The sequence below is a fragment of the Carassius gibelio genome, chromosome A11 (genome assembly GCF_023724105.1).
Source record: "Carassius gibelio isolate Cgi1373 ecotype wild population from Czech Republic chromosome A11, carGib1.2-hapl.c, whole genome shotgun sequence".
Lineage (NCBI taxonomy): Eukaryota > Metazoa > Chordata > Actinopteri > Cypriniformes > Cyprinidae > Carassius > Carassius gibelio.
In genome coordinates, this window is record NC_068381.1 from 10576931 (window position 1) to 10603912 (window position 26982).

The 26982-nt window shown below is 36.4% G+C and overlaps 2 protein-coding genes across 6 annotated transcripts; both read right to left on the bottom strand.

Annotated features, from left to right (window-relative positions):
- Positions 1 to 3269: 3269 nt before the first annotated feature.
- Positions 3270 to 18331, bottom strand: LOC128022297 (coiled-coil domain-containing protein 120). 3 transcript variants are annotated; one of them, XM_052609684.1, is made up of 11 exons: positions 18106 to 18331; positions 10356 to 10470; positions 10167 to 10270; positions 9802 to 9932; positions 9327 to 9434; positions 9125 to 9245; positions 7627 to 7683; positions 7318 to 7516; positions 7121 to 7222; positions 5395 to 6426; positions 3270 to 3880 (listed from the first exon to the last, which is right to left on the bottom strand). In XM_052609684.1, the coding sequence occupies exons 3-11, from the start codon at positions 10213 to 10215 to the stop codon at positions 3781 to 3783; spliced, it is 1899 nt and encodes a 632-aa protein (XP_052465644.1). In that variant the 5' UTR covers positions 10216 to 10270; positions 10356 to 10470; positions 18106 to 18331; the 3' UTR covers positions 3270 to 3780. The 3 variants fall into 3 exon arrangements, with proteins under 3 accessions (XP_052465644.1, XP_052465643.1, XP_052465645.1); XM_052609683.1 differs by lacking the exon at positions 18106 to 18331 and adding an exon at positions 12958 to 13117; XM_052609685.1 differs by lacking the exon at positions 18106 to 18331 and adding an exon at positions 12958 to 13116 and having other exon boundaries at positions 7318 to 7474.
- A 749-nt stretch (positions 18332 to 19080) lies between these two features.
- Positions 19081 to 26851, bottom strand: LOC128022298 (uncharacterized). 3 transcript variants are annotated; one of them, XM_052609687.1, is made up of 15 exons: positions 26714 to 26851; positions 25840 to 26213; positions 25559 to 25696; positions 24816 to 24939; positions 24419 to 24729; positions 24237 to 24321; positions 24056 to 24091; positions 23797 to 23967; positions 22903 to 22965; positions 22791 to 22823; positions 22624 to 22704; positions 22198 to 22362; positions 21606 to 21836; positions 20557 to 20691; positions 19081 to 20469 (listed from the first exon to the last, which is right to left on the bottom strand). In XM_052609687.1, the coding sequence occupies exons 2-15, from the start codon at positions 26178 to 26180 to the stop codon at positions 19993 to 19995; spliced, it is 2391 nt and encodes a 796-aa protein (XP_052465647.1). In that variant the 5' UTR covers positions 26181 to 26213; positions 26714 to 26851; the 3' UTR covers positions 19081 to 19992. The 3 variants fall into 3 exon arrangements, with proteins under 3 accessions (XP_052465647.1, XP_052465646.1, XP_052465648.1); XM_052609686.1 differs by having other exon boundaries at positions 26637 to 26775; XM_052609688.1 differs by having other exon boundaries at positions 24056 to 24087; positions 24239 to 24321; positions 26637 to 26774.
- Positions 26852 to 26982: the final 131 nt, after the last annotated feature.

Consider the following 26982-nt stretch of genomic DNA (forward strand, 5'->3'; position numbering starts at 1 on the left):
GAAAATTACTCTGCAGCTAGTTGTTTACTTAAGCTGCGACTGGAACTTTGAGTCTGTGAATCAATTCGTTCAAATCAACCGATTCACGACTCGATTCGTTCAAAACGATTTGCGTAAAAAAGGTATAAATTTAATTTTCAAGCGAACTGTTCCTTTAAGACAAACTTTAATATATTATGTGTAGAAAATACAAATGTAGTCGAACGACAAAGTTGAGCAATTTTTACCCGTGCAGAAACTAAATAGATACTAAATGGAGCTCAAACAAGCCCTCTCGTGGCTTTAAAGGGACAGTTCACCCAAAAATGAAAATCTGTCATTTACTCTCCCTCAGATGTTCAAGCCCTGTATGAGCATTTTTCTTCTGTTGAACACAAAAGAAGATATTTTGAATAATGTTGGTAACGAAACAGATGCCAGAAGCCTTCGAGTTCTTAAGTATATATAAAGTTACTAAAATTTTGACAAAGATTTACATTAAATATAATTTACTGCAGTCTCCTTTTAAAAAAAAACATACTAACAACAGGATGTCACTGTCAATTTAACTCTAAATTATTAAACTGTACTTAATGTATAAAATACTTATTGTAACTATTATGAAAACCATCCCATTGAATTTATCTTAAAAAAAAGTATCATTTTGTCTATTTGAATAAACCACGGCCACTGTAGACACTGATGTGTTTCACTGGGCTGAGCTCCAGCATGGACTGAATCACTGAACTGAGCTGCCAAGAATACCCCTCCTTCAGACCTTCATTCAATCAATCAATCAATCGAATTAAAAATAAACAAAAGAACTGGAGAGACAAAGAAAAAGAAGAAGAAACAATAAGGGTAACAATAAGGTAAACCTGTGACAATCAAAAGACTGGGTATTCCTACCTAATAACACACACACACACACACACACTCCTGCACTAAAAACCACTGGTCAATGGCACCAGCCAATCTTCTCAAACAATTCGAAACCAATATTGAATGCCTCTCCAATTTGTTTTGGACAGTTCCTTCCTGAGACAATCCACAGACTTTTATGTGGACAGGAAAGCACTTTACATATCATTTTCCATTCCCATGAAGTCATTTCTAATGCCAGAATTAGAATTGATGCTAAAATTGAACGTAGCAATGGACATTATTCACAAAAATAATCAAGCCAGTCTAAGGCTGAATCAGTGCTAAATTTGCCAAATTCTTATGGGTGTGTGCAGTTCTTCGTCAATTTTAAAACAAGTTCATTTTTACAGTGAAGGTAAATTTCCTTATCCCATTGGTAAATAGTTTAGTAAGATAACCTTACTAAATTTAGTATGCTTACATTTTTTATATGCCTATTAGTCATTCAGAAATCATAATGAACTGTAAATGGATTTGCATAATAGATGAAGCATTTTTCAAAGAGAGCTGCCTGTGCAATGATTTGAATCACGTGAAGCGGCTGGAAAAGAGTCCAACACATTCCAAGTGTTCAGTAGATGTGGATTAGTGATGTGACCAAAGGTTAAAGCAAAGAATGTGATCGGAACAGATTTTCAGAGTCTACACGTTAGACAAAATCTGTTTGGGTTACAAATTGCATTGTAATTGAGATATGAAATCAGGAATGAATTTTTAAACTAGAAAAATAAGCCACACAATGTGGATTTAAAAAAAAAAAAAGATTTTTACTTTGTATCATGGTCTTTATTATGACTTTTTTTTGCCCTAACAGACTATGGCTGATATGAAAAATGTATATAAAAACGAAACAATGAAAAAAGTTCATTTAAAAAAAAATCAAGCAATGCATTTATGATCCTAAAAGCTGCAACAATAGTACAATTTAAAGCCAAAACAAGGTGTCATTCATAAAGATGCCAACAAGAGTTCTTTTTGCTGGTGTAAACAAACCAGAGGCATGTACTATGCAAATAAATATGTATACAAAATCTGATCAGTTCATAAATATACAATATATATTGTTTATTCAAGTTGCTACATATAGGTATTTTTCATTATTTATCATTTATTACAGTACAGACATTTATGTCACCAAAATACACTAAAAGAGACTAGCAATGCACAGCTGTTAGGTCATGACTTTCAGATACCAGCGGGAGGCACCTCACAAACCCGCAAGATGAGGAGAAGCAACTACACATGAATTGTTCAAGTCTAATTAACCAAGTTGCTTATTAAATAAAGCATAATTTGAAACTAAAACCATCATAGGTCCTATGTTCTGCAGTTTAAGCAATAATCTGTAGGCTTAACATGGGCAGAAAAAACCTATAGTCTTTTAATACAGTGCACAGCAAATTGTACTGATTTCGAGGATAATCATAACATTCTGGTATTTTTTTGCCAGAATTAATTATACAGAAGAAAGTTCAAAGAAAAAAAAAACATCAAGTCACGAACTGTAACAAAATTTGCCAAACTAATTGGTAAACAGAAGGATAACATACTGACTGGTTAAGACAATTATAAGGTATTTTGTTCCCAAAGAGTGGTAACATAAGTCCAGCTTATGCCACTGCTCAACATGTAAACTACAGTAGATGATCACTTAAGATTTGTCAAATATTCAAGAATATCTATTAAAGGGGTTACCAAGACGGATGCGACCAAACATGAAAGTATAAAATATTTGCAAATAATCTCGCACCAAAACTATTTGCTTAGAATCTGATGCCAATTTTTATCAAACTGGTAAACTCAAACTATTAGGCATCTTAAAAAACAACAACAACAAAAAAAAAATATTTTACTAAATAATAAAAAAAAGCGAATAATCACATCATAAGAATATATTTTTTAGGAATGCATTTTTTTTTTCATTTTGAATGCACCATTCTTCTCATGCACCTTTTTTGACTTGGTGTGAAGAGGCCTCAAGACTATTTTAGAGTTCAAGATCTCAATATTTTAGGTCAACAGTCCTTTGAATTTGTGGATTGTGGGTTGTGACTGTGGGCTAAACATTATAAATAGCTGTATTAGAGCTTTACAGTTCATTTCTTAGTTCAGGCATAAGTTGTTTGCATGTCTAAGACGTCAGAGAACATAAACCCTCTAGTCTAAGTGAAAGCTCAACTTCACTTCAAGGGCCTCTATATGAAATGCTTTATAGCATACTCTTCATAGCTACATATAGATATTTAGATATACAGATATAAACAAACAGGTATGCAACACATTCACTGCTGTTATAGTACATTAAAACGCACGAGTTCATTAAACTCTGTATATAATTAAATGACTGTTAACCTGAAACATATTAGTTACAAAATAGTCATTTAGAATACCTACATCTTATAATATATTTTATTCTCTGAAAATATATATATATATCTATATATCTCAGGATGAAGTTGAGATGATATGATTACCTTTATATTTTGTTTTGAAAATGTAAATACATTACAATAACATCCCAATAATACATAAACAGAGAATGAGGGGGGGGGAGCTCCTCAATTTCAGTTCTGAGCTGTTACAGATGCCTCCTTATTTGCTCAACGATGCACCAATATCATTTTTAAATACAGTTTAATAATTGTACTTTTAAATAATGCTGTAATTATATACCTATCTCCAATCAAATTCTATTTTGTCCTGCTGTCATTGTTTGTGTGCCAGCATTTATGCTACAAAGAATGCATTATTTCAATGGTTTTTCCCCCTTAATTTTGAGCACAGTATTGGACTGGTGCATGCCTAAGACAAGGTGTCATTTTGCATCAGATATTGTAACGGGTTGCACTGGAGGCTGTGGGGTGTGTTGGCTGCCAGTCAGACAAGTGTTCCAGGTGAAGGAGGCTCAGAGCCCGACTCTTTCGGAGCGCCCCCCTCGGTGGGAAAAGGCTCCGAGTAGAGAGAGAGCTCCACAGACCTGTCATGATAAAAAAAGAAAGAAGAAAATGAAAATGTCATCATCAGAAAACATGTATCTAATTAACTAATTAGAATAAACTAATTAAAAAACTACTCAATCCAAACCATTGTGTTAAATATAGATTTAAAGCTGCAGTCCTTAAGTTTTGCCTCTTTGTCGCTATCTCGGTTTGAAAACCTGTAATTGCAGTTATTTGCTGAATTATATTGCTCTAGTGGGTTGTGCACAGGCACAGCTCCAGCATGGATGAATCTAATGTGTGGATACTGCACTTTGTATTCACAGATACTATCATGAAAGTACGACCCAAATAAGAGTTTTCACAGGGGGATTTAATCTGAACAATTAAGTAACAATTGCCAGTTTTGTTCAGATCCACGGAGGAAAAAAGCATTACAATAAATTGCGATATCAATGGTGATTAAATCAACTGATTTGGTTAGCTCATAACACATAAAACCGTGCCAATTATTATTATTGTGATACTTTGTTTTCAAATTGTTGACGTTAATAACATAAGCATTGCACAGGTATGTGTATTTAGTGTGTATTATTCTGGATAACAATGGGCAATTTATTCCATCTGTTGTGAGAAATGGCTATAAACAATCCATTACCTGCACATCCTCACATATATATGTGTGATATAGCATCCTAACTTCTTTATATTTACAGATATGGCAGCGCCATGCTCGTACTGCCTGTGAAAACCTACCCATGCCACTCAAATTAGAAACCTTTATTACAAGTTTACCATTGTGAATGGAGCTAAAGGCAATAGTTCTGAACACTGGCTGGTTATGTACTTGCTCAAACATTTATTTTGTATATTTTTTAAACAAAAAAAAAAGTTAAGGACTAAGATTAATTTTTTAGGATTCATTAAACAGTGTATTAAATTAAACAAAAAGTAGCAATAAAAACATTTATATTTCAAATAAATTATGTTCTTTTGAACTAATAAAATAAAATAATATATATATTTTTTTTAACATACCACTATTTCCACAAAAATAGTACGCATTACAACTATTTAACATTGATAATAATAAAAAATGTTTCCATAGCAGCAAATCAGCTTATTAAAATGATTTCTGAAGAATCATGGGACACTGAAGACTGGAGTAATGGCTGCTGAAAATTCAGCTTTGCCACCACAGAAATAAATTACATTTTAAACTACATTAAAATAGAAAATAGTTATTCTAAATTGTAATAACATTTCAAAGTATTACTGCTTTTGCTGTATTTTTGAGCAAATAAATGTTGCCTTGGTGAGCATAAGATGACTGTAACACAAAAACTAACATCCAAATGTCTTGAAAACTGACAAGCAGCCGAGCAAGAAGTAATATAATAATTTGTACGTTTATTATTAGTATTAGTAGTACTACTACTACTGTTTCTGCTACTATAGTAATATAAGATCACAAATAGCAATTTCCATTACTTCTCCAGTCTCACAAATTCTTTGATATTTTCAAGTTTTTCATTATCATGGGAAGCCTCACCTGGCTTGCAAGGGATGCCCATGAAATGAAGCTGACTGAGGTATTTGACGGTGCACAGAGTACAGTGGGTCGCCTGTAACAGACTGGGGCTGGTGCACCAGGTGGTGAGTATGTGAATGGCGCATGGTGAGTCCATCGTGACCTTTGGCCATAGTGGAATAACCTAAGGCGTTCCTCAGATACCAGTCCCGGAGTCCTTCCAGAGCCAGAGCCTTGTGCAGACTGCGGGTGGAGTCCTCAGGAGTGGGCAGAGAGAACTGAGGTGGTCTGCGGCCGAGCGCTGCAGCAGTGGACAGCTCTGTGTGGTGAGGGAGCAGGTTAGGAATAGAAGAAGCTGTGGATCCAGCAGTGGGATGTGATAGGTCATACGCAGAGAACAACACGGCATCCTGTGAGTGCTGCTGTAAAGGGATGAAGGGTCCACAGGACTTTGTGCGTGTCACTTTTACCCGACGGGGTTCGGCCTCTTGACCCCGCAGCAGCATGGGGCTGTAAAAAGGTGGAGCCGCCGCCAGATGTAACTGTGAATGAGAGAAACCATTGTAGTGTGGAGGGGTGCCCGATGGAGGAGTGGAGAAGTCTGGCCAGATTCGTCCTGCTGACTGGTTCTGTTGAGCCTGGATGGGCCCCTTTTGCTGTTTGCCCCAAATGTAGTCCATCAAAATCTCATTGTAACCCATGCCACTGCTTTGGCCGCCCAGAGAGGAGCGCATTCGACCCTGGTCTTTAAATCCCATCATCTGTCTGTCTGGGCTGCCTTGATAGATCTGACGGAGCTTCCCATCTGTGAGGGACTCGGAGCTCTTGTATGGTCCAGCTCGGGGTGGCATGCCGTTGCGGGAAGGACCGGGCTCAGGGAGACTCGAGCGGTCGAGTAGCGCCTCAGAGCTGTTGCTACGACGGGCGCGGGAACCATACGGGCAGCTGCGGCGCTCAGAAGAGGAGCCCTCTAAAGATGCCAACGGGACAAACTGAGGAACATCTGGACTACCGTACCACTGCTTTAGTGCAATACCAAAAGACATCTCCGGCCTAGCAGGAGGAGAAGACACTATCAAGTTATTATGCTTTAAATTTATCAACAATAAACACTTATAATATTACAACAGATTTATATTTCAAACAGATGCTGCTCTATTGAATTCTTTTGAATGCAGTTCTTTAAAGAATTCTATAAAAGTGTTTCATGGTTACCACAAAAATTAAGCAGCACAACTCGTTTCAACATCGATCAGAACTGTTTCTTGATCACCAAATCAGCATATTAGAATAATTTCTGAAAGATCACATGACACTGAAGACTGGAGGAGTAATTACTTGCCATTGCCATCACAGGAATAATAATATGCAATAATATTTCACAATATTATTGTTTTTGTTGTATTTTTGATCAAATAAATGTAGCCTTGTTGAGCATAATATTTGAGAATAAGGTTTCAAAAACATTTAAAAATAAGAAAATAACTCAGCAACCCCAAACTTTTGAATGTAGTGTATGTCTATGAATAATATATTTATTTTATTTATATTAAGTATAGCAACAAGCTAATATCAAACTAGATTAGAGTATTTTATGTGCTATTTTGTGTTGCTGCCCATATAAGCGTGCAAGTAAATGTAAGTTTAAATGCTGCTTTAGAAGGCAGATGCCTATGTAGGCAGTAGGAAGCTCCCTAGCCATAGTGTACATATAGCAAAATAAATGGTCAATAAATAGAGCCATTACCTCATGTGGACGCTCATTGGTGCAGTACGGGACAACAGCGGTGTGGCTGGAACACTTCTGCCCTCCACATTGGATGCACTTCTTGGGAGTGAGTGACTCGGGCTGGATCAACATCCACACATTCATAAGTTAGAATTATAGTGTAAACCTCACCCATATCAGCTTGTGGAAACATCTTGTCCTCCTCCTCCGCTCACCTCACAGAGCTTGAGGCCGAGTTGCGGCGAGTCCTCATCTCATAGTAGATTTCCACAGGTGACAGCTTTCTGCAGAGCCTACTGTCAGGACTGCCTGGGGCCAGCCGGGGGTGAGACAAGGAGCGATGCTCAGGTGCCACACTGGGAGACGAATCCTCTGTGAACCACAGGTGACAGAGTTGTGTATCAAAGCTACAGCCTGTAATACACAGGCCAGTGTGGTAAAACTAATTATTGAGTAATTCTTGAGAAAAAAAAAACAAGTATTGAGATGTACTTTCTTTGTTTCATAATGTTAAGACTTCTCACCATTGTCATGTGATGTTGAGTCTGACATTGAACTGCTCTCTGACTTCACAGTTTCCTCTAAAAGTTAAATAAAAAATGAGAATAAAAGATAAAAGAAAATGATTACACAAAGATCAAATTTTTCTATGGTCTAATAAATATATTATCATCACTATTATCTAAAAAGATACATAAAAAAATATTATATGAATTAATATTTAAATATAAATAATCAGATGAAACACTTCATTCACAATGGTTTACACTACTGTACAAAAGTTTGGAGTCAGAAATATTTTTAAATGTTTTTTTAAAAAAGTCTCTTATGCTCACAAAGGTTGCATTTATTTAATTAAAAAATACAGTAAAAACTGCAATATTGTGAAATATTAATTTATAATTTGAAATAAATGTTTTCTATTTTAATTAAACACTCCAGCCTTCAGTGTCACAAGATCCTTCAAAAATCAGTGTTTTCAAAAATTATCATTTATTACTCAATACATATTTTTGTATTGAGTACATGCCATTGAAAATCAAAAAACATTGTGCAATGCCTCGTTGTGGAAGAACACAGTTGCTGCATAACTTTCCTTCAAATTCAAATATTAGGAATGTGTGGTTGAACTTTATTTTTAATGAAGTTTCAGCTCACATGAGTAAAACATTTAGTGTTTGTTCACTTCCTTTGTACACAAGACACAGGTCGAAGCAGGATTTGCAGAGAGACCGAGATTAAAAAGCAATGCTGTGCTTTCTATATTGATTCCGACAGAAATGGCGCAGCACACTTATAGGAGTTAAAAAACATTTGTACTGTGTCACTACTGCTTTGTTAGAGATCACTTTATTTGTCCTGATTATTTTTACATGTCTAACCAAAGTCACAGAAGGCTCCAAGTATGAAGGACGCAGCTTGCCAAACAGACTGTTATCCAGTCATAGCAGAGGGCTTTTACTTCCAAGACTTCAATGTGGCACGTCCATAAAAACAGTGTTTCTCAAGCCGGCCACAACAACAGGCCATTACTTATTGATTTTGATGTTTTTCAATGTAAAAACCACTTGATCGTCATAAGCAGACGTCAAACAACAGTATAAAATCATTTAAAAAGCCAGTTCATGACCCCTTTAACACTGTAAATGTCCTTTCTCTCACTTTAATCTAATGCATCCATGCTGAATAAAAGTATTAATTCCTTTAAAATAAGAATATATCTCCTACTGACCCCAAGCTTTCCAGCAGTAGTGTAAAAGGCCAGTACGATAGTTACATTTTTTTCTAAATTCTCTGTGCAAGCTATTTGTTTAAAACTAATGATCAGGTAATTTATTAATATCAAAGTCTGTCAACATGTGTCCATTGTCCTTTTCAAGCAAAGGCAACGGTCTTGGAAAATAAGGGGAAATGACTCAGTTACCATGCACTTCCTGTAGAGACATTCCCAATGTGTGCACATGTTACCAAATTACCAATGCTTAGCAGAAACTGTTTAGCGCTTTTGTGAGTGTGTGTTACCTGTGTGGCATCCCCGATGAACAGTCCTCTTACTATGCAATGCATTTTTATCAGAATCGATGCTCCGGCGCAGGGCACCACTGAAGAGAGCCTTCATCTGTCGTCGCTGACCTGCGTCATCCTACATGGAAGACAGATATGGCTGTTATTGTATAAACCTGTTAGGAGAATCCTTCTATTAGCTTTCAGAAATCAGACTCACCTCTCCTTTTGAGGTAATGTGAGGGGCCAGACCAGCTCGGCGCTGAACAAAGGGAGGTCTTTCCCCTTCTTCTAAAGGAAAATCCTGTGGAAGCTTCCCAGTGAGCTCCTGTACAGACATTTGAATCTTTTACTTTTGAATCACTGCACTGGGGAGTGACATGTTTGTTGGCATTGGACAGAACAGATGGTTCTAATACGTACGCCTGTTTCTTTCTTTTGAAAAACACAACTTAATAACAAACGGTTCTTCACATTAATGCAAATCCTAAAATCACATATCGAATAAGATAATTCACTTTCAGAACAAAAAGAAAGAAAAAATGAATAAATCGTGTATACAGCTGGGTGCACATTTCCTTCACTGGTGAAGTCACCATTTGTTTTTTTTAGTTTGTTTTTTAGAGAGAGAACATTATTTTATAATGACTGCCCAAAAGTAAAATACTGCTTTAAAGATGTATTAATTTCCTCACCGCCTCCAGAAGACACACTTGTCGCAGTTCTCCGAGACGGCTGTTCAAAAGGCTCTGCAGACTCTGCTTTCGCTCCTGCAGTTCTGAGATCCGCTCCACTTGCAGCTTGCTGTCCTGACAGCCCTGGACATCTGTGCATGATGCGCATGAAACAGAAAGCCAAAGTTCAAATTAGATTTACACTTTCACACTTCCATTATTTTGTATTAAATAAATGCCACTTTGGTGAGCATAAGAGACACAAAAGGTGTTCACGGTAAGTATGAGCATGCAAAATTCAATATCCAAGATTGACCCACACAAAAATCTATAGTACATATTTTGCTTCCATACTCAATTATCAATATGGAAATAAGCAGACTCACCTGGAGCCCCTAAGCCCATGGCAGTGATGAGGCGACCTTTGACCTCCATAGAATGGATTTGAGGAAGTCTTGTGAAGTCTTTAGCTCCCAATTACCCTCAGCTCCTGCAGACAAAGAATTTTGATCTAATTAATAAGGTATAATTTGAGCTACAAGTGAACCGAGACTGATTTGAGAGCCTCCAATCACCTTATATTTTGAGTCACGTGAGGCATGTCCGTTCAGTGTTGTGGTCCACAATGCTGCAGTATCCCAATGGCCTGCAGGGGAGCCACTGTGCGACTTCTCAATTTACTGCTGAGCCCTTAGTAGTCAGGAAAAAAAAAAAAACAACATATGTTTGTTATACACACACTGAAAACTTATATTTGTTTCTGCTGGCTGTAACATAGTCCTCTAAATGATGTCTTATATAAAAGTTGAATGGCTCGTTCTGCCACAAAACATAATTTAAAGACATCAGAATTATTTTTTTTAAAGAGGCAAACAGCACTATCAAAAAAAAAAAAAAAAAATCACTGCCATACTTACATTGCTGCTCAGCCTCTAAATAATTTATTAAACAATTAGCTCTCTTCTTTCTGGAAATTACGTCATGACAGGGTAACATGACCGAAGGTGTGAAAGTGAGAGCCCATATCAGGTTATTGTGGCAACTGGCAACCCAGGTTACCCAACAAGTGATTCAAATCTTGGTTTGCAGTCTACTGACAGCTATATGAACACATAACTCATATTCATATGAATGGGCAACATTTAATAAAAATACTGTGTATTTTATGCCTCTTTAATGTCAGCATTTTCACCTAAAAAATTTTAATTCTGTCATTAATTACTCATCCTCATGTCATTCAAAGCCATAAGACCTTTGTTCATTTTTGGAACATAAATTAAGATATTTTTGAAGAAAGCAAAGATAGACAGCAATGCATCCTGCATCAGCAGCACCACATACATGCGTGGTGGTATTCTCATGAACGCGCATCAAAGACTGATATGGAAGAGAAGAAATTGTTCAATAAAGTCATTATTTTAGTTTTCTTTGCACACAAATCCATAAAATTACTGTTGAACCACCGATGTCATATGGATTATGTTAATGATGTCTTTAATACCTTTATGGCCCTTGAACTTTGTAGTTGTGTTGCTGTCTATGCAGGGTCAGAAAGCTCTCGGATTTCATCAAAAATATCTTAATTTGTGTTCTGAAGATGAACTTAGGTCAGAACTGACGAGCATGAGTAATTAATGACAGAATTTTCATTTTTGGGTGAACTATCCCTTTAAGATCACTAATGAAAATTATTCACTGGCATAAATAATAAACCATTAATACAAAATTTATTCTAAACATGAATGAAAAAATAACAACCCTGCATACTGACATCCGTTTAAAATCACCCTGTATGCATTTTACTTTTTTTAAATTATAGATGTAAAATATATATATATATATAATCATAAAATGGTAAATGTTGCAAAACCGTTTATTGGATCACAATTGTAGTATAAAGGCTGCTGGCAAAACTTGGAGAGAACAAGCAGGATGTGTTTTTTATTAGGAAGTGGCATTGATCGTGTGGTTTCGATAGGTGGCTGGGAATGCATCCAAAAAAATGTATACAAAAAAAGACAAACCACCATGTGCCAGCTAAACAGACAACATTGAACCCTAAGTGTAAGTAGGTGAGTAAATAAATGAGACCAAATATTCAAAACAAGAAGCTTTCACCATTCATATAGGAGCAATTGAACAAATAAGATTCTTCAAAACACTACAAGCACATCTGGTGGACACATGCTAACAGATATCACACACCACAACTCTTGTAGAGACCTGGCAAAGAGCATGATGGGTGGAGATATGGAAGGATAGATGCTCAGAGATCAAAACCCAACTCTGGGGGAATGATGAGAGAGATATAAACAAGGGATTTATGGGAATTTGATGACAAAGCACCCAATGTCCTGGGACAAAACGTGCAAGAAAGTGTGAGAGAAGGAAAAAGCACACAACAAACACACAAAACTCAATGAAAAAAAATACTAATATGCGATTACCAAGCATATTTAAATGTCTATGAAAAATACCCTCATAATTCCACATTTTGCCCAGTGTTTGCTCCATGTTGTGATAAAAGACATTTATGCTGCTGTTTATGTATTTACAAAACTGTCCGTTTTCATATTATTGGGCCAGTGTATGTTAATAATAATAAAGTTCAAGGTTTCATTTTAAGGAAATGTTTGTTACTTTTGCACGGTGTATGGCTGCAAGTTCTTGTCACATGTAAAACCTGACTCCTGAAGCAAAGCCAGTTAGTGTCTCAAAGGGTTAAATCTGACATTTTTAAAACATTCATAACTTTCATTGACTGTCTACCTAAAACGACTGATTTGAAGCTGACTGTTTCTGTTGACAACCATCAAACAACAAAACATACAGTGTGTGAAATGACCAGCTTTAGCAGGTGGGACTGTATACACAGCTGACTCCAATGAACTGTATCTAATCGTTTCAGGAAAATCCATATCCGTCAAAATCAACATTTATTTGTTACTGAAAAAGCGATGCTTTTATAAATGATACATTTTAATGGTCTTCATTTTACATATGTTATTCCCGTCAACTAAAAAGAAAACACGAGTCAAAGGAGGGGACAATCCTTCCTATAAACTTCCTTGAAAGCAATTACGTTAGACTGTTTCTAATAAAACGTATTACACTCTTGAGCAACTGGAAAAACATTTTGGTTTAACAGCCTAACGTTAAGTAGTTTCAAGAACTTACCTTGACAAAATTCACTGAGAATATATCCACAAAAGGACAGAAAAAGCAGGCTTATTATATAGTCTGATTTCATTAACGTGTTACGCTTGACGTGGTCTCTAACGCACGAACTCAACAGTTTCTCGCGTTTCTTCTGCTGCTGCAACTCAAGCAAGTCATTTCTACGAGCCCTAAAGGCAACAAGGGCGAAACCATCTACACGGGCTGAAGGGGGTTAGTTACTGATAGAATGGATAGAAAAGATTAAACTTTAACATTTTTAAAGAAATTATAAGATCGTTATCTTTCGAGATAATTCGTCTATATATAAACCGCATAAAATGTCATTTATGTCCAAAATGGCGATGTAAGTCTAGGTTATCCAGGCAACTCATTTCAATAGTTTCGTCTGAAAAGCAAACAGGTGAGACTTTGGCGTCCGTGACAACCATATGGTTTCTAACTTAAACGTGGCAGACATGAATTATTTACTCTGAATGCAGCACTTGGAAATTTATGGAAAACATTTTTTTTTTAAGTATAAGAGGTTTATCTAACACATGCGTCAAGTTAGTTGCAAAGGTAGTTGTAGGGAATCTCAATAACCATTGTATATTTAAAGGGACAGTACACCCCCAAAAAAGATAATGCTGTCATCATTAACTCACATTGTGGTTTCCAAATATGTATGATTTTCTTTCTTCTGCAGAACTCAAAAAAAAAAAAATTAGCTGAAACAAAATGCATGGAAACAGAAACATGAATCATGATTGAAAATGCCAAAATCACCATAAAGGTTTAATTAAAATTGTCCATTAAATGTACTGATTGGCATAGAATAATTCTAAAATAGTGATGCAGATACTTTTATTTATACTTTTTTTAATAGTAATTTTGCATCCTTTTAAAAGCTGAGCCTTTTTGGTCCATTCATTCTCATTAAATAAAAAAAGTGACTAGTACACTTCATGATTTCTCATTTTGTCTTCCACAGCTGAAAATATGTCATGGGTTTTGAACGACATGAGGGTGAATAATTGACGACTGAATTTTAAACTATTCCTTTAAGTCAATAGTCATGTGGTCAAACAAATGTTAACTGTCAGCAGTGATTACTTAGCAAGTTACTGACCTCTGCATGCAGCATTCCTCTCAACTTTCTTCTGTGCTTAGGAAAAACAGCTGTGACAACAGTGCAGTTAATTATTTTATTTTAAAACGCATTTACAGTATTTAAGCTTTAAAACGATCAAGCATTATGTGATTCAGTGCCAAGTCAGTGTGTTAAAAAGTCAACCAAAGAACATCTGGAACATACAACATACCTGCGTTTCTTTCTTTTTTTTCTTTTTTGCCAAATAAATGTTTAAATTGAATGTTTCACAAACTAGTGTCTAATTGGTATAAATTCATACAATCTCATTTGTATGTTTTAGTACAATATGCTTACACCCCACTGACAGATAGGTTAAGCATCTTACAAATGCATGTGAAATCGCCACCTCGTAAAAATACCTGTAGTTATGTTTCATCATGAGATTGGGTTGTAGTTTCTAAGGGATGCTGCAACACTACCATACTCAATAACATGAGCAGGATGACACCAGCAGACTATGAACAGGCAGCCTAGAAAATTTATGACACGCTTTTCCTGCACATGACAGCATGGTGAATTGGCATAGCAGAGGGAACTGACGCTATTTGCAACCTTGAAACCTTATTGTAGAAATTGGAGGGGTTGAGATTAGCACTTGGGGGAGAAGTGCTTTCTCAAAGCAGACAAAGGCAATTCCAGGGACCTGTCATGACCTGTCTCTCATTTGCACTGCCCTGTTTTAGCACACCAATAGGACTCTGGCACACAAAGAAATGGAGGATTACTGCTTGGAGATTACGCTGCTTCTCACTTTCTGTCTTGCTCTGGCCATTGCATCACGTCGGAGTTCAAAATACCACAGAGATGCAATGAAAAGTGTTTCTGGGTCAATGACAAAATTACTTGAGCATCATCTAATGGGCCATGCTGCGAGTGTAATCATGCATTCTGCAAGTAAACAAAAAGACATAATTGAGGACACATTTAAATTGACATGGAGTGTTGATAGTCTCCAAAGCAATTTGACTGTAATTATTAACAACTGTAGGTCAGGAAATATAAAATAATTCAACAAGAATGTGTATTGCCCTTATGAGCATAAACACTGCAGGTGGGGTCTTTTTTATTAATTTATCATTGATCAGTGTAAACCTATAGCAGTGATTTGTGAGCAAATTTGTCAAAAGTAAGCTCAAAGACCATTAGTAAAGGGCAAAAGTGATAAAGAGGACCGTTCTCCATATAATAATATATAGCATATTCCTCTGAGGCACAAAGCAAGTGTGACCAGCAGTGACCCTCTGTCCTTATATCTGATTCTCAAGAACAACCAGCTGCTGTCCTGCCAAATGCTTTGATCTCTGCAGATCAGGTTACAGGGGGCAAACTGCAACCACTATGTTCAAACTACTTTAGCAGCTACAGAATTGAGAACCTGCCGTCTTAAGCTCTTGATGCTTGGTGTTCTTCATGCTTACAGCCATCGGAAAACCTAGTGATCTTCTATAAACATTAAACATGTATATTATCCTTCATATGCATACAGCAGCCAACAACATAAATGGAACAAAAATTAGATATTTGATGTTTTTATACAAGAAGATACAAGTATAATAATGTTTAAATTGTTTTGTGTGCAGAAAAAAAAAACTTTTCATTTGTTCATGAAGTGAGCAGTAATGCACTACAGAACATCAGAGCCTTACAAAACACAACAAAAAACCCTAAAATCTCTCCTAGAATAGATGGATGGCAGCTTAAAAGTGTGTTGTTTCTGCCTGAGTAATTGTTCAACTCCTCTTTCTTGTCCACCCAAAGATGAAATTCTTTTCTCCATGTTTTCTTTACTGGATAAACAAAGACAAAACAGACGGTCAGCAACAAAGCTGACCACAGCTTGGCAACACTGTGGTAAATCCCTCTGTGAAAACATGTACATTTCACATCCTAGCCAGGGTGGAGACAGTGTTTTGCCACCTCAGACCCTGTCCTGGGGTCAGACAGCATGGCAGCTGGACAGATCACAGAAAGACACTTGTCTGGACACTAACACTCACACCCTGCACAATAGTTTGTGGTCATGACTCAAGCCTGTAAAGGGATGGTTGGTTCACCCAAAAATGTATATTTGGTCATCATTCTCATGTCACTCCATGACAATTTTATCTTCTGTGGAATATAAAAAAGAAGATATTTTGAAAAGTGTCTCAGTGTTGTCTTTGTCAATACAATGAAATGGGTTTTATTATCCCTTTATGCAATTAGCTGTGGTCTCTATATATTGTCACTTCCTATAATCATCTAAAATACTGCAAACTCAAGAGAAAAGGGTGAAAATGTAACAAGCTAAACAGATGTTCCCTGAAATTCCCAGCATGAGCCTTAAGTGCCTGCTTGTGTGCACAAGGTTACAACATCAAGCTACAATTAACTGAGTTTGAACTCTTTTTTTTTTGCCAGTGCGCCCTGGATAGGAAGGAGCTCAAAAACAAAAGAGATCTGCTGAAAATACACTCTTGACACTGCTAGACGGAGCAGGAAATCTGTGCTTTGCAAAGCGGAGTGAGTCAGAGTCTAGACACTTCAAACCACACTCACCATCCTCAGCTATCGCAGTGAACTCAGTGGGACATGATTGAGAGAGCTTCAATCATAGTAGCGCAGTTCATGTGCCATGATAGGCAAAATGTAAATGTCTCGTTTTAAATTAATGGGCAAATGTATTGCTTGTCATACAAATTAAGCATTATTATATAGGCTAGATGAAAAAAAAATAATAATAATCACATGATAGTACGAATGCCACACCAACGACCCCTTGTCAAATGAGTTTTGGATCAGCAGATCAGTAGTGTTCCTGTTAACAAACTATTAAAATCAGTTTTGTTAACTGATATAAAGCTTACAATAAAATAGAAATGTTAGATGAATTACAAAACTTAAACTAAAAACCTAAATAAATGTAAATGAAAGCTACATATAAATCTTAAAAAGAAAAAAAAATGTCTCTCTCAGCATGCTTCCATCAGGCATCAAATATATATAAAAAAAGGACAAAAACACATAAAATTACTGAAATTTTAAAATAATATAAAATACAAAACTAATTAAATAAAATGCCATTAAAATGACTCAAGGGTGTTCATGAAACATTTATTTATGCTTTATAGCTTGATTCAAATTATAACTAGCAGTTGACAACTGGATATAAAGTTATTAGAGTTGATTTATTGTGGGGGGAAAAATAATGTTCAAGCATTCTTTCTGATGTCTTTTAGTACATTTATGGACGAAACAATTAAGAATAATAAGACTATGGAGAACAAATCGGTGTTCACTCAAGACACACAAAATGAGTTCTTATTAGCATACCGCATACTAGCACAATATATATTGTTATGCAATAAGAAAGCAGCAAGACTTTTATTGGATAATGGATTATTATTATTATTTACCTGTGTCCAGCCACCTACTACTGGCGATGTAGCCTGCGTCACTGAACGAATCTTTACAGTAACTGATTCGAACTATTCGAATCACTTAAATGAATCAAACTGAGACACACGCCACGATAGATACGTAGTATCGCATTATTGATCAGAGTGGCTTTTCCAAAAGAACGCGTGCATTTATACACGACACATTATTGTTTATCAATCCAAGCCGACAAATAAGTGTGACTGTTTTGCATCAATAATCCATCGCATAGCAACATGCCACAGAAAATCCCATTGAAAGCCACACGCGATGCTTTCATCAGCAAGAACTACAATACTGGATGAATGAGTCGCGGACAAGAGAATGTGAACATCTTCAGTGACAGGATATTTTCATACAAACATTCAGCACAACACCAAAAAAAAAAAAGATGTTTAAACAGGACAGCAGGCAGTTTCTTCCTCATGCGTCCCTGCATTTTAGGAATCACATTCGGTGTCTGCCATATCCATCCCACATATAAATCTAGTGATATTTATATTTAATATATTAAGTTACTCTCTTAACAGCTTGTCTGTTCGAAGAGACGCGACGTTTAAGAGAGGATAACGTAAGAAAATACCATGCATACGGACCTGCGATGCCAATTAATATTCATCTGCGGCTCTCCTCAGTCACATCCTGCAGATCACATCCTCGCCTTCACGCAAAACACACACAGGGTCCCCGCATCACGCCGGAAGGATATTATAACAACATCTCTCACTATTCAGCAGTCACCCAGGTATCCAGTGTAAAGCGCGGTCACGCCTCTGGAACAAGACTGGCAAACAGAGAAGAGCAACACGCATCCACTTGACTGAGATTAACTCTTTCAGTCTCGCCCATTTGACAAACTACACACAGTTTCTTAACTGCGGTTTGCGTTGCTTTCTAGTATGTTAACAGACTGTTTGCAACGAAAATCTACGAAATCAACGGGGTGGGGGGGATATAGGTCCACATTCCAGTGGACGACTTTTCATTAGCAATTAATAAACTGTTTATGAGAGTAAATAGAGTTTTATATTTCAAAATATTTCATTATATTTTATTGTGTCTTAATAACGACATAGGCCTACTTAAAAACTAATTCAACTTTGCACGAACTGAATGCTGAAGTGCAGTTGTACTGTGTCATGGCGCCCCCTTTGGCGTATGTGTGAATTGCGTATTTAATCCATGATAGCGCAGAAGAAAATTGGCGTGGATGCTGCAGCAACTGTGTGGTAAAGCGACTTTTCGTTAATCCATCATTTAATTATGCTATTGAATAAGGCAAAACACTACAGCAAAAACTAAAATTTTGCTTCAATTTGTTTTCCCAGACGGTTGACATTTTTTTGATTTTTGTGATATTCCCTCTGTAAAAATCTTTACTACATCAACAAAATAAAAATAATTTTCAACCTGGATTTATCCACAGTTTAAAATATGTTTGAAATGTAAACTACATAATTAGATAATGCCTCATTTTTTATATTTAAAGATTTGAGAAAACTTATACAAAAATGTACTGTGATAATTAACTGGCAACGTATGACGATATCTATTGCACATAATGGCAGTCATCCAACAGATAATATGATTTATTAAATAAACAGAATTCAGATTATTTATATGAAAAGCATATACAAAAATTCAAAGAGTTTTGTAATGAAGAAAACAGAAATTACGAATAGCAAAGGACAAAAAAACAAAACATTCTCTATATTTTTATCTGATTTCTCTGCCACCACTTGCACCATGTACAAAATTGTCTATCCAAAATGATAGCAGCCTCATCCCATATCATACAGCAAATATTAAATCTTTTAACAAACATGGATCTTCCATCTGATTAATGCATTCTGAAAAATCCCCCTGAGAAGTACATAAGCATTAACACATATAAAGATATCATTGGTGTGAGGAATTAATCTACACTGGATGTGAAGCACTATTACAACTTTAGTGCAAGGCAAGATGTACAGTTAAACTGCTGAATGTTTCATTGATTAAAACATGCCCATTCACTACCTACATTGATAGGACCGCGATTCAGTGTGCATCCTTAGCCACAGTAGGTACCAAATTGTGTCACATACTCTAGGGTCGAAAAACATCTTTATGTTTAGTGGTCAATCACTCGAGGGATAGTTCAAATAAAAATACAGAAATTAAGTCATTATTTATTTAACCTGGTGCTGTTCATTTTTTGTCCAAAAAGAAAGAAACGGAATTCTGCATTATAACAAATCCAGGGCTGAACCAACCTGTTAATGTGGGAAGTGATGTTTTTGTGGTTTAATGTAACCAAAAAATTATTAAGCTGTCAATGTAATGGTACCATCCTTCTAAAGAAAAATAATAACAATAATAATAACAATTAATGGTGCTCTAATATTTCAATATTAGAGTATAAAGATATTCTAGAATAGTTCAAAATCAGAAATAGGAGATGTATTACTTGAAGACTAACTCCCTTTTGCTGAATAGTCTCTTTATACCCTTCGTAGAGCTTTGCATTTTTCACAGCATTCTGTTTCTGAAAAAACGAGGAAGTCACAGGTAGCCGCCCGCTCAGGAAACACAGCCTCGGACCCTTTTCTTGAATTCTTGTTTCCCAAGCCCTGGCAGACCCAGTACCTTTCTAGGTCCTCGAGGAGGGCAACAATCTCTTTAGTTGTGGTGAGACGAGACGGGTGGCTGTCGTAGAGTCTGTGAGTGGGCAGGAGAGGCTGTCCCTGGATGCTGATGTGGTAGTGGAAGCTGGGCTCAATATGAATCGTAGTGTCTGCCATAGTGGAGCGCTTGGAGCACTGTATCAGCTGTAACCGAGGGCCATCCACCACCACGCAGAACCAGAGGACAGGAAGTACAATGCTACGAAGAGATCTCAGGAGAGGCATCAGTTCATGATTGCTGTCGATGCCTTGGATCATGGGGTCACTGTCTGCCATGCTAAATATCTGAGTGATCTGCAAAAGGCAGAAGTACACAGTCATTAATTCTCCAATTCTTCAAACTTCCATATCATATGACATATTCCTAAAACGGCTTCTTACCGACGGACAAGATACGTCCTCCTGTTGCTCTTCTTGATAAGGTTCCTGACCTGCTGAACCTTGTGGTTGATTCCCTTCCCTCAAACTTGTCCCAGCATAGTTTATTGGAATTGCCATAGGAAGAACATCTGGTCGCTATAAATAAATTGGTATGGGAAATAAAGCTGGTTAATTAGACCAAGCAAACAAAGAAAAACTATTAATAGACTGATAATGTGTACTGGAACCAATGTTTAACTAAATGTATTTTTATTGGGTAGACCCTTGAGCTACCTGAACCGAAACATACAATGTGATATTTACAAAGAAAAGATACATATATATATATATATATATATACACACATACACATATACATATATATATATATATATATATATATATATATATATATATATATATATATATATATATATATATATATATATATATATATGCAGTTAAAAAAAATTGTTTGATTTGTTTGAAATACAGATATATTGTAATAATGTAAATATATTTATGGTCACTTTTGATAAATTTATTGCATAGTTGCTGAATAAAAGTGTTCATTTCTTTAAAAAGGTTATATAAAACAAATATTTAATACATTATCTAAAGATCATGCATTACTGTTATTTTCGGATTTGTTGTGTCAAGATAATGTGAAAGAAAGCTTTTATTTTATAGCCAAGACAACCAAAACTCAATGTAATTACTGAAAATCTGCCTACTCATTCAGTTCTGAAGCCCACAGTCTGCCTTCTCCACCTTATCTTTTCCTCTCTGCATGGGAATATCATCAGAAGCATACAGCTATGCATGCACGCGATTTAGAACAAACACTGATTGGTAGGTACAAACCTGAATTTATTCATTCTTTCACAACCCAACCTAAGGTAAGACAGCCCCTCATATGAACTTATTGGCTTGCTTTTTATTTTATTGACTTGCTAATCTTTGTTTCTTTTTATTTGTTTAAGCTCAAACCAGACGAGCAGAATCATCATTATAAAATGACTGAAAGCTAACAAGAAAAGGTAAAACTTCTTTTAAGGACTCCACTGTACCTTTCCATTAAAATTGGGATGAAGGAGCCTATCTCGATTCACCACCTGGGCAACACCCAAGGAAGCCTTTGGCACATACGCTTCAGCCTTATTAGCAGGAACCCCGAAATTCAAATATGATAACTTTTTGGACCTGTTTCTATTATGTCCATATGTGTAACGAGGCCTTCTGCGGGGAACCCAGCCCTGAGAAAATAACATCTCCGCCTCATCCATGGGCAGCAAATGCTTCTGTTAAGCACATGGAGACAAGATTATAATAGTTTTTTTAATCTTAATCAATCATAAGGGATTTAACTGTTCTAATTCCACTAAACAACATTATTCATTCACATTACCAAAACAAGTAACAGTACCATTTTTTGTTAGATTAATTAGAAAGAACAAGCTTAGAAAAGTAATAGACAATGAATCAGTTAAAAATTATTTTAATAACAAACATGCTAGTGTATAATAGTCTTATTATATGACCAAAAGAGAGAGAATAATACTAGATCTAGCAGACAATTAAAGGTTTCAAAATAACGCACCATTCAACAACTTTGTAATTCATGAAAAATAATACGGTTTAAATTATATTTTGGCAGCTCACCATAGCCTCTCTTTGGCACTGCCGTAAACGGCATTTCTGTCTTTTTTTATTGCTGCCTCCAAACTTGGGTTTGTCCATGCAAAAATCACAGCTTCCACAGTCTGTACGGAGAACGCAGCCTTTACACTTCCCACATGAACGACGACGTACCTTTGGTACACCCATCTGCAGATCAAGAGACCAAAAATCACTATTTGCAGAGTATTAAGGACGCTAAGTCTCTGATTAAATCTTCCTGTATTAAATATTTGCAGCTTAAGCCTGTAGCATGACAATTTCATTAAAATGCAATATATCCCAACTAAGAAGAGAACAAATATTTTGTGAATCTCTTCAAACAATGTGAATATCAGTGATCGAGGCACTTGGATCATGCTACTGCTGTGTAATGATGCAGTGTGTTTAACTGGCTAGCTAGAGCTCTACCTCATCCAGGCCACTGTCACCATCATTACCCCCAAAGAACACAGACAGGTCCTCTGAGTCACTGTACTGCAGATAGGAGCTCTGCTTACAGGAAAACAAAGTTTAGATATAGCTGTTCTATAGCAATCCCTCGGATTACTTTGAGAGAATATTCATAAGACTGTTACCTGTGATTCCTCAAAATCATCTGAGACTGTGGGCTGAAATATAAAGGAAGAGGGAGATTAATTATTCATATGTTTTATGAGCATAATGAAGCACTGTGTGGCAAGTTTTCACCTGTGAAATATTTGAAGCGGTGCTTAGCGATTCAGCCATGTTGGAAAACTGCCACTCTGATGTCTGTGGATTGCATAAGGATGAGGAAAGATTAAAAAGTGACTTTTGTGATCATTAGACTTTAAAAGTGACTCAGAAAGTTACTGTTCAAAAGTTTGAGGTCAGTAAGATTTTCGTTCTTACTTTTAAATATTTTCAGCAAGGATCCATTAAATTGATCAAAAGTTACAATAAATACATTTCTATCGTATCAAAAGATACCCATGTCAAATGCTGTTCTTTTAAACTTTCTATTTACCAAAGAAAAAGTGTCACGGTTTCCACAAAAATGTATAACCAGAGGACCAAATCAGCATAGAATGATTTCTGAAGGATCATGTGACGCTGAAAACTCAGCTTTGCCATCACAGAAATAAATTACATTTTAAAATATAAGTAGGAAGCTTATTTTATATTACAATAATATTTCACAATATTGCTGTTTTTACTGTATTTTTTAGCATAAATATCTGGTCTTGATGAGCATTAAAGTCTTTAAAAACATTTGTAAAAAAAACTAACCTACCCCAAACTTTTAAACATTTAAATTACAATACTGTATACGAAGTATAAAGTAAAAAGACACCAGTGGGTTGCAGTACAAAACTGGGGTTCTTCTAACAAAACAAACAAATATATCATAAAAACAACCTAAATGTGCTTAGTTTGATATCTTATCATCCACTTCAGTGGAATTTATACTTTGCAATTTTGCCCGAGGGTTCAAACACTTTGAGGCCACTGTATATTTAGAACATTGTAACGGTTTAGATTATATTCAAGATTATTTTTATTCTTACATTTCCTTACATAACATAGAATATCATCTACTGGCTGAGAACAAATACAAATTACCTTTACAACCCTGTCCCTACGCTTGGGGTGCAAACACTTCCGTTTGCGACATTTAACGACTTTACGAGAGTTTTTATTGAGTCGAAGGCGTAGCAGACCATTTTTGCAACTAACACATTTTCCACAGTCCACTGTATTTCTGCAAGCCCGGCATCGGCCACATGGAAACCGCTGAGAACAAAAAACACAAATAATTATGTTTTTATTTGTAAGGCAACACATTACATAGAGAGAAAAAAAAAAAAACTCGCAAACATACCTTTTTGTAGGGTTTTCTGCGTCTTATTATTGCTAAACCAAAATAAAAAAAAATATTCCATAAATAATCACCATGTTATCTGAAATACATAATTTAAAAGGAAGAGCAATAGCCAAAAATACATTTCTGTTATTACAATAAACATTGACAAAGTGGTAAATAAATGACTACTTTTTGACTTACTTGTGTTACCCTCTGGCCTGCAGTTCTGGCACATAGTTTGTCCCTCTTCAAAAGTATAGGTTTTATGACACTTTTCGCAGACACTGATTACAAACAAAAGGAACTGAGTGAAGACAGACATTCACACCACTGTTTCTGACATTTAGGCTATAGTGGAAAAAAATAAAGGGCACTGCCTACCAAAACATGTTTTGTGGCTCTCCACTGGCACCATTGATGGTTCTAACTGGGGCCGCAGACACTGAACTGCCCAACGGAGGAGGATTTGAATGTGCAGAATCTTCAATCAAATCATCAATAGGGTGAGTGGTGGTACTTGGTAAAGCAGTATTTGTCTCAGGACCAGTATCCTTTTGGATCGAATACGAGCTCGACATCGGAACTGTACCAAGGCTGAGACTAGTTGAAGATGCTGGACTTCCGGCCGCAGGACCTGCATCTGTTAAACTGGGTACAGAAGAGTTTGCCTGGAGAGAATCCAGTTTCCTTCTCTATAGATACCAGAATGTAGGTATTAGTGGCAAATATTGGACCAAAGTGAAAAAAATTGAAAAGAGCATGCTGAACATCTTCTCACCTTTCTCCAGTGAAGCCCTTCACCAATAAACTGGCCCGTTTTAAAATTAAAATTTGTGAGGTCCACAGATTGCTTTACATGTTTCACAAGCTCAACCCTACTTCTTACTTTATGACCTCTTGGACTGAAAGGGAAAAAATGCAATAAATGAGTGATGCAAAATGAAAGTCCCACATAGTAATGCTTTAGCATTACATCATTTGCTCACCAATGGATCCCCTGCAGTGAATATGGGTACCATCAGAAGAGAGTCTGAACAGCCGATTAAAAACATCACAAAAATACACACGATTTATGCTTGTGTAGTGAAAAGCTGCATGTTTGTAATAAATCCATCCACACAATTTTAACTTCAAACCGTTGTTTCTGGCTAAAATACGAGTCATCTATTCATAATATTGCTTTTTCCAGTGAACAAAGAGAGAAGAAAAATCTTAATCAGGAGAGAAAGATGCACAGACCAAGCACCGTTTACATGCAAAAACAGTCCAAAACAGGTGTAACCAAATATGTCGGTAGATATTGATGTGAGAGGACATTTTTACTGGAGAAAGTGTTATTATAGATTAATATTTTGGCCACAAGTGACAGTTTAAAGTTAAAATGCTTTACAAACATGAAGCTTTTAACGTAAACATTCGGACGGCACCCATTCAACTGCAGAGGATCTATTAGTCAGCAAGTCCTGTAATGCTAAATTTGTCCAAATCTCTTCAGTTGGAAAAAACACAAACTCAAGATACCTCATATAGTATGTATCACTGCGTCCTTCACTGGTGCCTGATCGACGAAAAACCAGTTTGCGTTTCCATCCTTCTCCTAGTGATGGACAATCTTCCCAGCCTTCATCTGCCTCAAACTGTGTTCTCTTTCTAGGTCTCCTACACACACACACACACACACACACACAAACCTGTTTTAGTGTAAACAATAAAGTAGTGAAGAGCATAAAAGGAAAATGTATCCTTTTTCTGTAACTTGTAAATGAGGTGTCAAGTTAGTAGAATCCAGGTCATGTACATACCCAACACCTCTGCCACTTCTTTGTCCAGCGGTTTTCCTAATACTGACCACACTCCCACTCCGTTCACTCCCCACAAGGCTCTCTACTTCTCCATCAAAGCTCTGAGAATCAACATCATCACAGTCTTCTTCGAGTGGCTCCAACCAGTCACAAGGTGGTTTGTCGATGTCTTTGGAAGGCTCCCCTTCTGTTTCGGTTACACCTCCCTCTTTGTTTTCTTCTGTGACATAGTCCTGAATGTCTGTGTTTGCTGTGGACTCTTTGCTTTCCTGTGTATTTGCCTCTTTGACCTCGTTTGTTGGTTCTGCAGGTACCTCAGCTGATACTTCCTCTGTCTCCATGCTATTAAAGCCTCCCTGTTCTTCTTACTTCAGCTGCAAAAAGAAAATATGTAACAGTGGAGCAACCCCTCAGAGTGTTTCAAGCAGCAAACAATCATTGTTTAGCTCTTCTGCCTTTCAGCAATGTAAATCATCCAATTTTTATCTCTCTGAAGCTTTTTCATTTTAATAAAGCTAAATTATTTGAAAACTCTCTTTGCAATATGTTATGCATTCAGATCAGACACCTGCAACTGAGTACAACAGTAAGCTTTCTGCCTATTGTCGCTTTCCCTATAAGGGCCAAACGCTTTCTCTATTAAACCACGACTTCTGATGCGGAAAATGCTGTCTAGGTAGTCGGCACACAAGGTTTTGAGACACAACCTAACACGTTTTAGCGACAATACTTAGCATGGTAGCTAAAGTGTTAGCAAGCGTGAAATGAGAGCAAATAACACAATTATTGAGATTTACCGAGACAGTTTGCTGTTTTTAACGGTCCTGTTAGAATAAATTCATGAACACGTCCTCGCTATTTTTAAAAAACCTACCTGTAATCTCCTTAACAAACCCCACATTGATATATTTTAAATACTGAAACAGGAGAAGGGCCGGAAGTGTTGTTGTAACCCGGAAACACGTGACTCAAGCATTCTGAATATATTAAAGCTCCCCTGCTCACGTCACACAAAGATGGGACGTTGTCGCGTAGCTTGAGATAACGTTCATTTTGTACTGTTACACGACAGGTCTTCAGAGATTTAACAACATAGGATACATACACTTTTATAAAAAAAATGTATATATATCGAAAACACAC